General features: G+C 38.8%; 1 protein-coding gene across 2 annotated transcripts in view; it reads right to left on the bottom strand.

Annotated features, from left to right (window-relative positions):
- The window catches only part of olfm1b (olfactomedin 1b), a 45,293-nt gene that overhangs the window by 18,830 nt on the left and 10,012 nt on the right, over positions 1-16,451 (bottom strand). The window contains exons 1-2 of one of the 2 annotated variants that reach the window (XM_060890812.1): positions 6,076-6,471; positions 450-599 (exon numbers count right to left, since the gene is read on the bottom strand). In XM_060890812.1, the coding sequence (XP_060746795.1) occupies positions 450-599; positions 6,076-6,225 (300 nt within the window). In that variant the 5' untranslated portion in view covers positions 6,226-6,471. Of the gene's footprint in view, positions 1-449; positions 600-6,075; positions 6,472-16,451 lie in introns of those variants that run through there. The other variant, XM_060890813.1, reaches the window with a different exon arrangement.

Genomic DNA, 16,451 nt, shown 5'->3' on the forward strand with positions numbered 1-16,451 from the left:
ACAACAGAACTGGGCACACTATTAATATAACAGATAAAAATGGATTTATGATGTATGAGAATTATAAAGTATGTTGTACTTTTGTACTTTATATCAATACTTCCATACTATCAAGCAAACATATTAAAATCATTAAACCATACTATAGTCTATATACAGTATAATCAGTATATAATGCTCTCTCATCATCTATGGTTGCATTACATCTTATTTTCCTCAGTGAAAGTTGATGTAATTCTAAGGGTCCCACTAGGCCATAAATCTGTGTGTATGTGTGCACGCGTGTATGTGTGTATATGTATGTGGTGTTGTTCATTAATGCTATGATCTCACACACCTCTGGGTGCCATTAAAGTATCTTGTTTCTCACAAGGACATAGTTATCTAGAAAACGTCTCCAACATGCAAATTGTGCCTGTAACAGTGCAACAAATATTTGAGTCAGTTACCTTCTCCAGGAGCTGCCTCAGTTGCTTGGTGCGAGCATCTCTGGAGCACATAGTATGCTGGGGAGCAACAATGGTACACACACATCTTCCCTCAGTGTCCTGAGCTGAGCTGTACACTTGCCATGTTTCATCCAGGTTAGCGGGCAAAACCTGAGAGAGTGGGTTAAAGGAATAGGGGTTGGGGTTTGAGGGATGATAAAGACAGTTAACACCTTTCAAACTTTATATTTCATGCAGACCGCCCTCTTCACTTTAGGGAATCTGGAAAACAGGTTTGGCATTGCTCGACTATTCCCTACGTATTCTGTATATAGATATGGCCTCATGCAATAATTTGCAATCATTTAGTATTTCTTATAAGCAGTTAAAGCAAAATATAGCTTAATTTTTTTGACAAACTTTTTGAAACAATTAAAACAATTCTTGTTATTGCTTATTTGCCTCTGTTCTCAATAACTAATAATGAGCTTTTACCTCATCACTCTGTTCTGTCAAAGAAAAAAAAAAAAAACAGGTAACGAGGCAAAGAGAAACACAAAACAGCAGGTATATGTAGGGGAGGCAATTGAGTAACAGGTGTGCAGAGTTGAGGAACGGGATAAGGGTCGGGTGGGACAAACACACATCAGAAGACAAACAAAAGCACGTCACATTACATACCAACAAAAAAACTTTGAATTGTCCAAGTCATTTATGATCCACTGAGTATGCCATTTTAAAATAACTGAGGGACTTTTCTTCATCGTGAGGTGAGATTTAGTTTCTATAGTTTCAGCTGTCAGTTTAGTGCATTCCCCCGTTTCTCATTATGATGCAACTCATCAGATTTACTTAACATAAACTTCAATATTTTATATTCCTTTTATAGTCCTATTTCTCTTTTGCCTTGTCATGGTGTACAGTTTATATAAAAGTTTAGGCACCATTGAATTTTTTTATGTGAATTTCAAAACATACTATTTTAAAAACAACATTTTCCTACAAATATTAATCTATATCTACTTTATATTTGACGTGTTTAATAGAAAAACTATTTCTTTTGGTGTGTGCAAAAGTTTGGACAACCTACAAAGTCTGTACTTAGTAAGATCCTCTTTGGCATATATCACAGCTTGGAAATGCTTTTTTTAGCTAGCCAAGTCTACTGTATCTATCCTTCAGCTTGCTTTTTTTCACTTTAAATTGTAGAACATCTCCAGTTATAAGATACACTTATCGAACCACCCGAACCCCCCACTGCCAAAGGTCCATAATTTAAGTCATTTTTTTTCATGTGATTATTGTCATCATTGATTTAATCAATGCTTGTGACAAATATTCTGGGTTGCTGTTTCAAATTAATACGATACATTATTGTAGCTGGACGCGCGCGTGTGTGTGCCGCGCGTGCAGTACAGAGAGAGTTCTCGCAATACACTTTTCAAAGCAACGGTGAAGCATTGCCTCTGAATGATGGGGAGGGGTTATATATATATTTTTTTTTAATTAAAAGGATTTCTATATTTTATCCACTCAGTAGTCTACAATATAATATCCATATAAACATAGCATAATTATAATAATAAAACATAGTGGGATATTCAGTGATATTGGCTGTGCAATATCGACTTTTGTGATTGGCAGATACCGGCAGACTGGAGCCAATGGAAATACTTCTCTCCTTCGGTGCGCGTCTTTATTCCTCTGAGAACTTCAAAGCGGACCGCTTGAGGTGAATTATCTGGAATGATTAGTATATTAATTGATTTACGATACCTACCCAGCTAACACACAACGTACTAGTTACGTAATAATTGCACCCAAGGAGACTGGAACTGACCAGTGTACTAAATCCATAAGTGTCAAGACAAATACAGCAACGGGCAAAGAGGCATTGACAGAGAGTCAAGAAATGATGATGAAAATAATTATTATTAATACTTCAGTAAAGTTCATTAAATCTATTCTGTTGATAGTGTGGTCTTTAAACTTATGAACTGTGTATGGACTGACAAAGGTGGTACACGAGGAAGCAATTTGACAACAATGCAGTAAATAATTTAGGTGCATCAAAAAGCGTGCTTGTTAAGAGACCAGCAGACAGCTAATCCAGCACAAATTAGTGCATAAAAGGTCACCAAAATGAAGTATTGTAACCTCAATTACAGTAAATACAAAAGGAGGAGAAAAACTTCAAAAAGGTCCACTTGAAAAAAGAACCCCCCCTTTCAATAGGCTGGCTATGGATCTGATCTGTCATATAGGGGATATCCCTTTTGGACTATATAGCAGTTTTAGCTGAGAACATTCTTGGTCTTCCAAACTTGCCTTGACTCCTTCATTTCCCCTTAAAGACAATTTCGGACAGTGGAGATTGCACGATGGAAGTGATATCTTTTTATCTAACTGTTTTGTAGGCATCGATTCAAATAATTTTTATATCTTCATTTGGGATCCCATGGTTGTTGAACATTAGCACAAGGTTTGAAGAGTCTGTGTTTATTCTTTTTCCAAAATCTATTTACCAAAGATTTCATTTGCATTTACTTTTTCATACAACTGCATAATTAAATCTCTGTGAAATGTTTCCATATAATTTCAAGAAAACTTTTCCCTGAAACAAATAGACTGTGTACAGTTCTCAAACTATTGAACAGTTCATAAATGTCCATAAATGTCCTTTCTACAAAAACACACAGACTTTCTGATTGGTTGAATTTTGTTTAATTACACACACACACACACACACACACACACACACACACGCATGCACACGCACACAAACAAACAGAAGCTTACGCAAAGTCCCATCTGCTCACACTACGTCAAACAACATTTCCCTGCAGTTTACCATCAAATTCACCATCAAATCATGTGTCTCATAGAGAGCTACAGAGTCATTCAGGGAAATAAAAAACAGTGCCAAAAAGCAAAGAAATTTCCCAAAATTTATCACACATTTTTAAACTATAAAGAACGCTCATATCTAATATCAAATATTCAATACATCATATACAAGCAAGCAGAATATAGAGTCATTTGTATACACATTTCACATACACCGCTGAGCCATTACATTATGACCACCCCCAGCCTGGAGCAATGAGTGCACCTGGCAAATGAACGATGCAGTTGGTGAAGGTCATAGAGGTGCAGTAGGTAAAGTTCTGCTGATTTATCAGAGATTGATAAATGACAAATTGTGATGCCTCTATAGTGAGTACGTTTAAAAAAATGCCAGAACTGACACACTGCCAGAATATTTATGGAGTGGTTTAAGGAACATGATGGTGAATCTCTTTTAATGCCTTGGCCTCCAAAGTCACCTGACATGAACCCAAGCAAACATTTGTGGTTCCACTGGTTCGCACTACATCACCACCACTCCTAATGTATAGGAAGTGGAGGAACTGCTGTTGACATTATGGTACCAGATACCCCAAGAAACCTATCGCCACCTTGCTGAATCAATTTCTTGCCATGTGCCAGCTGTTTTGTGAGCTAAATGAGGTCCCACATGTTATTAGGTAGGTGGTCATAATTTAAACGGCATATAATCAAAATGAAAAGCATTAAAATATAGCCAAATTAAGCACAGCGTTAAAGAAAAATGTGTACCTGTGGTCAAAAGAACATAATTTTTAATGACATGATATATATACTGTATACTGTATATACCAAATATAATGTATATACACACACTTAAGCATAGACAGAAACCACAACAGGAGATCCTTCTCAGCAACTGGCCATTCTGGATGCTTTTAGACAAGCAGCTAAATATCAACAGGACAGTACCAGATGGCTCATATTAACAAACACAATGATCCAATTTATAGCCAGAGACATACTTCTGCTTACTTTTTTGTTTACTTTAAACAATTGGAGTACACTTATTTGTGTACCTGTGTGAGAACAATAGCTGTCATAATATTTCATGTTGCTTGAAATGTTTCATTGAACTGACTTTTGTCTTGCTCAGCACAATGAGAGTATCACAAATTCAAACACATTAGACACCAGAACAAAAGAGTCTGTTTCATAAATGAATCCTTGCGATCAGTAAAAGATTTGTCTTCCCATACTCACACAAACACACACACACACAAAAAAACTACAAGTGTACTAGATTTAAATACAGGTACATTGAGACAAGTATATTTAGAGTTTACTTTTGTACTACTATCATTTTCTGGTTTGCAGTAAGCTCAGAATACCTAACACATAAATCAATTAGAATGCATACATTTATTTGGGGAAATGATTTCAATGAAATTAAAAATTAACTGGTGCAGTGGTAAAAGTTCAACCAGAAATGTGGTCAAGAAATTGTGCCTTTCAGCATTGGTACATCTTCCTCTCCCAAAAAGAACAAGCATCTTCACGTGACAATGAAACCATCATCAACCTCTAAACTAACTGTTTATTCCAGCTAAAAAAACAGGTTCAACTTCTCATAAAATGTTCTCTTAGCTGTGAGCAATTCTGTATGTTCATATTTTCTTATGAAACTGTAAGGAACTGTAAGGTTATGTTAAACTGTTTGACTGACCTAAACAAACCTGTCAATAGCTTTGTGAATTAGCTAATTGTGAAAAGCATTGAAGAGCACCGCATTTGGTGGTGGATGTATGAAAAGCACCACTGTATCTGCCACATAACAAGAAAATACCAAAATTAGGAGAAACACACCTAAAATTACTAGAAACTTGTTGCAATTAAAAGCTAATTATCTTATTATTTCTCAATGACAAATCAAGTGAGTAGTGTGTTATAGAAACATAACTTTTAGAAACACTCCTACATTGTTAAATAATCATCTACAGGTAAAAGTTCCAACCAGGCTGATATCTATTTCACTCTGTACACAGCCGCTGTAATAACATAGTGGTTGTGTGAAAAGTAACACCAATATGTTATCCTAAATTGGTCGCAGGTGTGTGTAACACATTATGTTTTACTTTTAACATTTTCTTAACATATGTTAAATCATGGAAAAATCAAGCTGTTTTCTTTCCTAGCTAGAGAAACATTGTGGAAATCTCCAGCCTTACAAACACTTTCTATGAGTTATTGTATGTGTACACATCAAAAGAGACCAGACTCTGCTGACAAATCTCGGGAAACGCTGCCACTTTCGAAAGGAATATTAATAACATAGTAAAAAAAGAAAAGAAACCAAACAAAAAGGCATGCACACATAAAACGGCCACTCTGTAACGCACGATTGTGTATGTTGATAGATAGATGGATGGATAGATAGATGCATAGTTGGATAGATAGATAGAGGCATAGTTCGATAGATAGATGTATGGATAGCTGGATTGATAGATGGATGAATAGCTTGATTGATAGATGGATGAATAGCTTGATTGAAAGATAGATGGATAGCTGGATTGATGGATAGATGGATAGCTGGATAGATGGATAGCTGGATTGATAGATAGATAGATAGATAGATGGATGGATGGATGGATGGACAGATGGATAGATGGATGGATAGTTGGATAGATAGATGGATGGATAGACAGATGGATAGATGGATGGATAGATGAATAGATAGATGGATGGATAGACAGATGAATGGTTAGTTGGATAGATGGATGGATGGATAGATAAGCGAAAGAGTGCAGGCTTGCGCACTTACTCCTATGCTCCGGTCTGGGTAAGGGGTCCGTGCTGCGCTCAGCGCCGTGCCGTTGAGGCCCACAAGTGATGGGAGCGTCTGCGACATCCAGTTGGTGATCATGGCCATCGTGCTGAGCACCACGCCGATCTTTAGCAGTGGCACCGTCATCTTTACTCTCCGCAGCTCTCATTCATTCATACCAGTGTGCGCGCTACCGGAGAACCGTCAAAACACCTGGGAGAGCCTCGCGCTTTGGGGTCTTCTGCTCATCTGTGTCCAAACCGGACGGTGACATAGTGGGCTTTTTTACGTTACTGGAGCCGGTGCGCGACGGGAAAACAGCACATGTGAATCTCTCACATTTTTTGAAACGAAGAACCGTTGGCACGCGCGTCCCTGTTCCTTCCTGCTCCGCTCGAGGAGACGCACGCGCCGCCGCGCGCCTCTTTATTAATAACTGATGTGCAATGACGTCAGGGCTACTACAGCACCACGCCTTCGACAGGCGCGCGAGACCCTGTAGTCCAGCACCGACGCAGCGTGACCAGCCAAGGTCACGTTTCATTTACTAGCAAGTTGCCACCAGGTTAATTCACTGGGTTGGGTCCTGGGTTTGATTTCATGTTATTTTAGATCAGAAAATATTAGTATGGCTATGCACTGATATTAACTAAGAATGAAGGTGCGCAGAAATTCAGTTACAGTCCATATTAGAATGAAGGTTTAATTTACAAAAAAAACAGACCAAAGAACAAAGGTGGCACTGTTCCCACAAATGACACAAATGATCTTCAGTGTAATCGAAATAATTTAAACACATTCCTGTACGGCGCCTACTGCGCGTGAAGAAATGAGAACTAGTTGCGTTGGAGTGCAAGTGCATCAGTGCAGCTCTATCGCCCTCTAGTGGCCATCAACAACACTGCGTGATACCGAACACCACTGATTCTGAACATTATGCTGCATCACTACAAAACCTTTTAGTAATACATTGCCTGGATTAGTGTTACATCAGTGATCGCGTATATCAGTACAGTAGCTGATGGACGCAAAGGAAGTATGTTATCTTGCACTCTAAAATGTGTGCCAAGACACCACCAGAAAGTCAAGCACTCTAAACGCACCAATTGCATCAAATAGTCGATGCAAAGTGTCTACAAGCCACAATCGTCCCCAGAATTACTACCATCCTAAGTAAAGCAAAAAAGAAGGCTATAAAAAAAAGTCTTTACGGTTCTTTAATCATTAATAGTTTTAATTGCGGTAATTGTATGCCTATTCAATAAAATAAAGCTTATTAAAATGCTTTTTAAAATATGTCATTATTATCATCTCCTCTGCATTTGTGCAAACTCCCTTTGAGTCCATACCAGCACTGACTCCTCCTATAATGCTTGCAGAGAAAGCAGCACAAAGAATCTGAGACCACACCTCTATACACTCTCTTGTGGACTCTTGTGTTTTTCCACAGCTCATTCCACAGCATTCCATGGACTGTTTTGTCAGGATACTAGGTGGATGAATGACAGATTTGATTTGTCCTTCAAAACCTTTTTTGTGTAATTAAACCTTAATCCTGCTGAAAGATCCATTGTCCAACATAACGCCTTTGGCAGAAAAACACATCATAAAAGGTCCACCATAAGTAAAGGGGGTGGGATTTTTATTTTCCTTAAAGCAACCCTTACTTTGTTAAATCAAACCCACCTTTTGGAAGCTCTGTTTTCTCTCATATGATCATAGGATCTGGTTCCAGTCGAATATTCTGGATCTTGCTAACTACATTGTTTTGAAGAAGCCCCAAGCCATAAAACAACATGAATTCATGGCATGTTAACAAATTACTACTTAGCTGTAAAAAAAAAACAAAAATCATTTTCACATCTATTCCATCTTGTATAGTTGTGAATATTAAGTCATCTAATATGGAAACTAAGAGACCAATAGTGAGGGAGAAACAGTTAAATAAAAATGTTGTGTATGGGGGCACGGTGGCTTAGTGGTTAGCATGTTCGCCTCACACCTCCAGGGTCGGGGTTCGATTCCCGCCACCGCCTTGTGTGTGTGGAGTTTGCATGTTCTCCCCGTGCCTCGGGGGTTTCCTCCAGGTACTCCGGTTTCCTCCCCCGGTCCAAAGACATGCATGGTAGGTTGATTGGAATCTCTGGAAAATTGTCCGTAGTGTGTGATTGCGTGAGTGAATGAGAGTGTGTGTGTGTGCCCTGCGATGGGTTGGCACTCCGTCCAGGGTGTATCCTGCCTTGATGCCCGATGACGCCTGAGATAGGCACAGGCTCCCTGTGACCCGAGGTAGTTCGGATAAGCGGTAGAAGATGAGTGAGTGTTGTGTATGAAAAAGCAAGAGCGAGATAAAATAAGAGTCATATTAGAAACAATAAGTTCGAAAGATCCTGGGGGAAAAGTGAGGTTCACTGACGCAATTTTGAAATAACTATACAAAATCTGGATTTCGGCTAGGTGGATAGAAACCAGCCATAACATTTTATTTATAATAACCACATAAGAAATCAATGTCAATTTTCTTTAGAAACAATATGCTTTCATGCAAATGCACAGAGTGAGCTGGTTAATGCAGGTCTCTGGTGTAAGCAATTAAACTTGCACCTGTTGGTGCAACTATCCACTAGATAGTTCCTGTTGTGTTTTACCCTAGGGACCATGATGTTTAAGGAAAATGACATAACCACGTGTTTGTTTTCTTCTTTTGCTTTGCTGCTCATCTGAAGTTAATATTGGCACATTCCATGAGTAGCTGCATGAACACAGTCAAATTTTCCACTTTGAAGGAATATATATATGTATAATTTGAGATCACCCTTTAAAGGGACCAAAAGTAACTGGTCAGAAATCCCCAGACATCACCAGGCACAGAGTATCTTCATTGGTGATGAATTGCCAGACTTTTACTATAGAGTATATAGTATAGAATCACTATATATGTGATCTTTCCTTAAAGCTGCCAAATACAATTGATTTGGTCACACCAAATATTTTTGCTATCTCTCTTATGTGTTGCGCAACAATCGAAGAGAGCTAAGATCATCTGAGACAAGGTGGAAGAAATCATCACTTGATGCAGATCTTGATTCTTACTGTACACCCCTGGCCAAGTTCTCCTCAGATGTGATCTACCAGCACTGCTCGACTGGTTCCACCATCTCTCAGGGTAAGAGTTATGTATACTACAAAACTCTCTTCTGTTTTGGCACCAAGGTGGTGGAATGAACTTACCCTAGGGATCCAGACAGCTAAGTCACTGGCTATTTTCAAACGACGGTTGGAGACCAACTGATTCGTGAAACACTTCAACTAGCACTTCCTTCCCTGTTTGTTGCATCTATGTTTATAAAGACAAGAAAAAAGGTATCTTAAGAATGTATCCTAGTAAACCAGAGTTAATGTTTCCAATGATAGAGATTTAAGCACTTCTGTATGTTGCTCTGGATAAGGGAGCCTGCCAAATGCTGTAAATGTAAAGGGCTTTATGATTTTATAGCCTAATGATAGCTTGCTTCTAAGCAGACAGCTGTGAGATGAGCAGACGATTGTCCAATTACTTTTGTCCCTTAAAAACCGGGGCCACATCTAAAAAGACCCATAATTCCTATACCATTCAACCAATTTGGATGTAAGCTGAAAGGCTGAAAGTCTACACATTGAGGACATATTTATTATTTAATGTCACCACCAGTATACTGTTATAAAAAGCTAAAGCAGCTAACAATAACTCTGTCAATATCCAAATATTTATGGCGTTTGTGTGTGTGTGAGTGGGTTTGTGGGTGTATGGGTGTGTGTCTGTCTGTGTGTGTGTTATGAAGCCTCCATCCCCTACAGCAAAATCTATGTTTATCTATTTTTTTATGAAAGTGCACATTGTGATAGGAATATAAATATTCATTATGCATTCATCATCATTACCAGCTTTTACGGTCTATCACCAGCACATCGTCTTATCTACAGCTATCATCAGTATTTTTAGCTATAAAAGAAAACTGGAATGGAAGCCCTTAAAATTGCTCTATCCTTTAATTTACATCAAAGGATTGTCTTTATTTATTCATGCGGAATCTGTAAAATGGTGTGTGGAGTGCTTTGAAAGAAAAATAAAACTATTGCTGCAGTCTTATTGTAAATTAATTTGGCCACTTTTATTGAATTTAATTATTCATGTAATGGCTCCCTTCTCGTCATGAGCTCGTAATTATGTCAGAATGCAGCGGTTTTTATTTTCAGATTAAGCAGAGATGCTACAACAAATTTTTTTTGTATGATAACCATAAAAGCCAGCAGAACAGTTTCAGGAAGGAAACTGGATAACCCTAATTCCTTCAACCCATCCACTCATCTATCTATTTATTCAACAGGCCTTATATTTACTGCCTAAACATTCAACCCACTCAGTCACCCAAATGTAACATTAATGATTCCCTTCTTCCCTCATGTAGTGTTCGAACTGGTCCCTACACTGAAAATTCATGAAAGATGATTAGTGAGGAAGTACACGATTTCATAGAAATTGCTCTGGTTTGCTCATCATTGTGTAGTATTAGTCATGTCCCATTTGCTATCCACCAAATAATATGACCTGCATCAAATCAAAGCAAATGCCCCAACCAATCCTCCAGCACATTCTTTTAAAGTCACCCAGATTCTGAAAAATTTAAAGCACTGAAATATATTTAAACATGTAGACTACACACTCTCATACCGTAACTATATGTAACTGTTGATTTGCTATTTATTTGTTTAAAAAAGTTTCATATCTTGCACATAAGCTTACGGTTTAACCAAAAACAATCCAGATACCTCTTTTAACTGGCATCACAATAATAAACATGAGATGCTAACATTAATTACTCACATATTAAGGTCCCGATAGGGCTGACTTACATAAGAACAATTACAGCTAAAAGTTGGTAAATTCCTATTAATACTACTAAAGTGTACAGTTTCTTTCTACTTTAATAAAAGACACACAATGCAGGGTAAAAGACTGGAATTTGAAATCATAGTCACATTGCTACAGAAGAATAATGCAGAAAACATACCATGAGATAAGACACGATATCATGATGCAATCTCAAGATATTATGAAAGTTACTTAAAATATGAATTATTACATAGAATACTTAAAATTGTTAATCAAGATGTTTTCTAAAATGTTAGTATACATTTACAGCATTTGGCAGACACCCTTATCCAGAGCGACGTACATAAGTGCTTAAATCTCTAACATTGAATACATTAATGCTGGCTCACTAAGTTACATACTTAAGATACCATGAGTTTAAATCATTTGTTCAACGTTACAATGAAAAAGTGTGAAAGTTTTTTTTTTTTTAAATATAAATGCAAAAGATAAGGAAAGAAGTGCTAGTTGAAGTGTTTCCTGAATAAGTAGGTCTTCAACCGCCGCTTGAAAATAGCCAGTGACTCAGCTGTCCGGACCTCTAGGGGAAGTTCGTTCCACCACCTTGGTGCCAGAACAGAGAAGAGTCTTGTAGTATACTTGCCTCTTACCCTGAGAGATGGTGGAACCAGTCGAGCAGTGGTGGCAGTGGTGGATCGGAGGGTGCAGGGTGCAGTGCGAGGAGTGATGGGAGCTTTGAGGTAAGAGGGAGCTGGTCCATTTTTGGCTTTGTAGGCCAGCATCAGTTGTTTGTCCATAGTTACCCCAAGGTTGTGAGCTGTGGCTGAAAGGGAGATCAGATCGTTGTGCAAGGATATAGCAAGGTCATGACCTGGGGATGAATCACCTGGGATGAACAGCAGTTCAGTTTTTCTAAGATTGAGCTTTAACTGATGAGCAGTCATCCATGATGAAATTTCTGCCAGACATGCTGACATCTGATCAGAAGCTGTGGTATCTGAGGATGGGAAAGAGAAGATAAGTTGTGTATCATCAGCATAGCAGTGGTAAGAGAACCCATGTGAGGAAATAACTTCACCATGAGAGTGAGTATACAGGGAGAAAAGAAGAGGACCAAGTACTGAGCCCTGAGGGACACCAGTGGAGAGTCTGCATGGAGCAGATGTCACTCCCCTCCATGTTACCTGATATGAGCGTCCTTCCAGGTAGGAAGCGAACCATTCCCAAGCTGATCCGCAAATCCCAAGACTCCTGAGGGTGGATAAGAGAGTCTTGTGGTTGACCATATCAAACGCTGCTGAAAGGTCAAGGAGGATAAGGACAGATGACAGTTTGGCTGATCTAGCAGCATGTAGTTTCTAGAATGAGCTGCTTTAAAGCCAGACTGGTTGGGATCTTGGAGGTTGTTCTGTGAGAGATAGACAGACAGTTGATTATAGACAATGCGTTCAAAATTTTTTGAAAGAAACGAGAGAAGTGATACCGGTCTGTAGTTACTGATGTCTGATATATCCAGAGCAGGTTTCTTTAGGATGGGAATAACCCTTGCTCTCTTGAAAGTAGTTGGTACCTGACCAGATGCTATGGATCTATTGATGATAGTGGTAATGAAGGGCAGAAGGTCTTGCGAGATGGTCTGGAGCATAGTGGAAGGGAGTGGATCCAATGGGCAGGTGGTAGGATTGCAGGACTGGATGAGTTGTAAAATCTCTTCTGCTGCTACAATTGAGAAATGTGACAACGAAGGTGTAGGGAATCCATACTCTGGGATGTAAGTGCAGTCTGGGCTGAAGTGAAGGTCCAGCAGATTTCTTCAATCTTCTCCTGGTAGAAAGAAGCAAAGTCTTCTGCAGTCAGGGAGGATGAAGGAGGAGGAGCCGGGGGGTTGAGCAGAGAAGAGATGATGTTGTGGAATTTACGAGGGTCATGTGAGGAAGCTTCAAGCTTTTCCTTGTAGAAGGAAGTCTTGGCAGAAGTCACATCTGAGGAGAATTTGGCAAGGAGTGTTCGGCAAGAATCAAGATCTGCATGAAGTTGTGATTTCTTCCACTTTCTCTCTGATGATCTTAACTCTCTTCGATTGTTATGCAGCACATCTGAAAGCCAAGTAGCAGAACAAGAAGTTTTCTTGGGTTTAGTGGTCAGAGGACAGAGAAAGTCCATAGTTGAGGAAAGAGATGAGAGGAAATTATCTGTGGCTGAGTCCAAGGGTAGTGAGGAAAAAGACTCAGGATCAGGAAGAGAAGAAAGAGTGCCAGAAGCAACAGAAGAAGGGGAGACAGAGTGAAGGTTGCGGCGGGTAAGAGCGAGGGGGTGAGAGGTAGTTTTAGGTAGGGTAGGGAGAGTGATGGTGAAGGATACCAGGTGATGATCAGAGACGTGTAGTGGGGTAGCAGTCATATCTGTAGCTGGGGAAGGACGGGTGAAAACCAGGTCCAGGACATTGCCTCCTTTGTGTGTGGGGATTTAGCATTGTATATGTAGCAGTATATACTTAAAGTAAATAATAAAGGCAATTTCAACGTATTATCCATGGTTTATATTACGGCTTGTTAATCTCAGTAAACTAAAAAATAAATGTAGTGCATACATAAATGATTAAATCTATACAGTAGAGAATATTTGCTCTATATTTCTATATTAATATTTTTTTTCAACACAGAAAAAGTGTATATGCCATATATCAGACTTAAACACAGTCATAGCATATGTCATGTATAAAGTCAAACAAGTCTGGATGACTTCTGGATGATTAAAAAGTTTACATGATATTCTTACCATTTTAAAATATCATGTAAACATTTTAATCATCCAGTAGTGCAAGCTTAACAATAAAATACAAGAAATTAACATTTCCACAATTTCTGTTTTAAGAAGAGGACACCCTCCTCCATAAAAATATTACCAGCTTTTCAGTATTCAGCTGGATGGTGATATTGCACTAAAGCATAATATGGTCTGTCCCACTATGCCCCTGCTATCAAAAGAAGGACAATCACTTGGTTGAAAATGGACTGGAGTACCATGATTTGACGAAAGTGGTCTTGTGGTCTTCCAGATATCCTAGAAAAACTGCATCAGCAGTTCAGGACTGTGGCCATCAATCTGTCACAGTTGTCTGAGAGGATGTCACATCAATGATGTCATGGACCAGGTGGTGTTGGAACAGATCATTGCATGATTACAGACAGAAACATTATTAGTAATTTATTTAGTCCAGTGCCACCAACCAGTAGAGCTGGACAACATCACATGGCATCATGTCACCGTCTCAAGGCAAACAGGTCGGTGCTATTGGGAGGATATCCATTTCTTTGCGCTGACCCTCTGATGCACCACAGAAGTTCTCAGGGGCATATGAGGCATTGGAGAATTCAGAGTGCAACCAAAACACTACTCACTAAAACTGAACTGGAAAAGGCAATCAAGTGAAGGTGTGGTGAGGTGAGGTGAGGTGAGCGCATTAGGGTATTAATGAAGACCCACTAGTATTCATCAATTTCTGTCTGCTCCCAGGAACAACCAGAACATGAAGAGCCTGTAACCCTGAGTATTGCTATTGGGAATTACCTTCTAGAGCAGTTGGGAGAAAAATGTGCATGATATATGCAGGTGGTGTGCAACAACATGGTGCAAACATAAAATGGTGAAACCTCTGGTCACCCTAGAAGCATCATTGTGCTAACTTTTCATTGATTAAGCTCCCCTCCAAATGAATTGATAAAAAAAAAAAAACTCATCATTGCATTTAAACAAAGTGCACAGTGGCATTGCTTTGTGTGAATTCAAGTAGATAACACACCCCTGAATTTTCCATCCTCACAGCAGACTGGGCTGCAGAGGCACTTTTTATAGTAATCTCCCACAAAAGAAATTGACCACTCTCTTTGTTACACACACTTTGTGAACTGTATGAATTTTTATGGATTAAGTTGATTTATACCAGCAACAGGTCAAGCAATTTAGTCAAACATAAAAGTTATTATTTAAATGTTGTGCAAGGCAAGGGACCAAAAGACAGCAGGTCATACAGTGATATGGTGATGTTGTCTATGATGTAAGGTGAACAGACAGAGGTGGGGCACTGCAAATATACAGTACTACAGTACTAAAACTATAAAGAGAGAAGGTCCCTAAGGCTTTGACACTGGGGGTGCTCTAATTATTCAGAAATTACCATTCCTCTCACTGACATTCCTAAATAAGGAGCACTAGATTCTGTCCATAAAGTTATTCAAGTAAAATCTACATTTTGTGGAGGTCCCTACTCCTTTTTTTCCCAACAGGTGGAAAGGATGGGTTGTCCCAGGTTACAGGTCCCAGATAGCACTGGGCGATACTTCAATCACAGACTCTGAGGCAGAAGAGCAGCTATAGCACAATTATGACAGAATGCCTTACCATCATGACCAGCTCCACTGGCTTTACCACATGAAAGAGGCCAATGGGCAGATCACTGATTGGTAATTGCAAATTCATCCATTCAATTAGAAGTCAGTCCTCAGGTTATGGGCACAGATGGCTATATGGATTTTTCCTCCTGCCTGAGGAGGGAGTCAGTAACAGACTGAATGTTTTGAGTCAGGTGGTGGGGTGTGTGGAAGAAAGTGTCTTGGAAAAGGAGTCTGATCTTCTGGCATACTTTTAGGTGATTAAATCATTTAAAATCTAAAATCTAGTGTTTTTCTCTATTTTTATTAAATTATGAAAGAGCACCACAAGCGTTTTGACAGCCGGTATCGAGTTGCAAACTAAATTAACTAGGCTTACGTCAGATCCACTACATCACAAAGCTATCAAAGTAGTTCAAATTTGATATTCACTGTCTGAGGAAAGCATAAAATTATGATGCCTGTGCAGTTTTAGACAGTAGTTAGATGTAGTTTTGGGAATTTTTTGTTTGCCAGCATTAAGCCACAGGCTTAATACACACATGCCGAAGCTACTACACACATAGTCAGGACAAATACCGTACACATATAAAAATAAAAAAATAGCTCCTTAATAGCTAAAGGTTCACACCATGCTTTATATAAAACTATGGTCTGAAACGTTCATCTCACTTAGTGAAATGCTGATAGAAATATGTGGGTTTTCAGTACCAATTCCTTCTTTCTTATAGGAAGCTGTACCTATGAACATGCATTTAATTATTTAATTCTTAATTCATTTAATTATTTGCATAAATAATAATTGTATAATAATAATTATGCATAATGAAATGTAGACATAAGAGATTAGATTAATATTCATATTACACATCAGAATGGGAAAAATGTGATCCCAGTAACTATGACCATAATATGGTTGTTCGTGCCAGAGGCTGGATTGATTATTTCAGAGACTGCTGATCTCCTGGGGCTACAAAGGGCACAGGCTTACTGAAAATTGACAATTGAAGATTGGAAAAAAAGCTTTAGATTCCTGTTTTAGGCTAAGTTTCTACTCTCCATGGATGTAAAGAGAGCTTACAAAAGTGACTATAGCCTTCCTGTAGGTT

Source organism: Tachysurus vachellii, chromosome 17, assembly GCF_030014155.1.
Source record: "Tachysurus vachellii isolate PV-2020 chromosome 17, HZAU_Pvac_v1, whole genome shotgun sequence".
NCBI classification, from domain to species: Eukaryota; Metazoa; Chordata; class Actinopteri; order Siluriformes; family Bagridae; genus Tachysurus; species Tachysurus vachellii.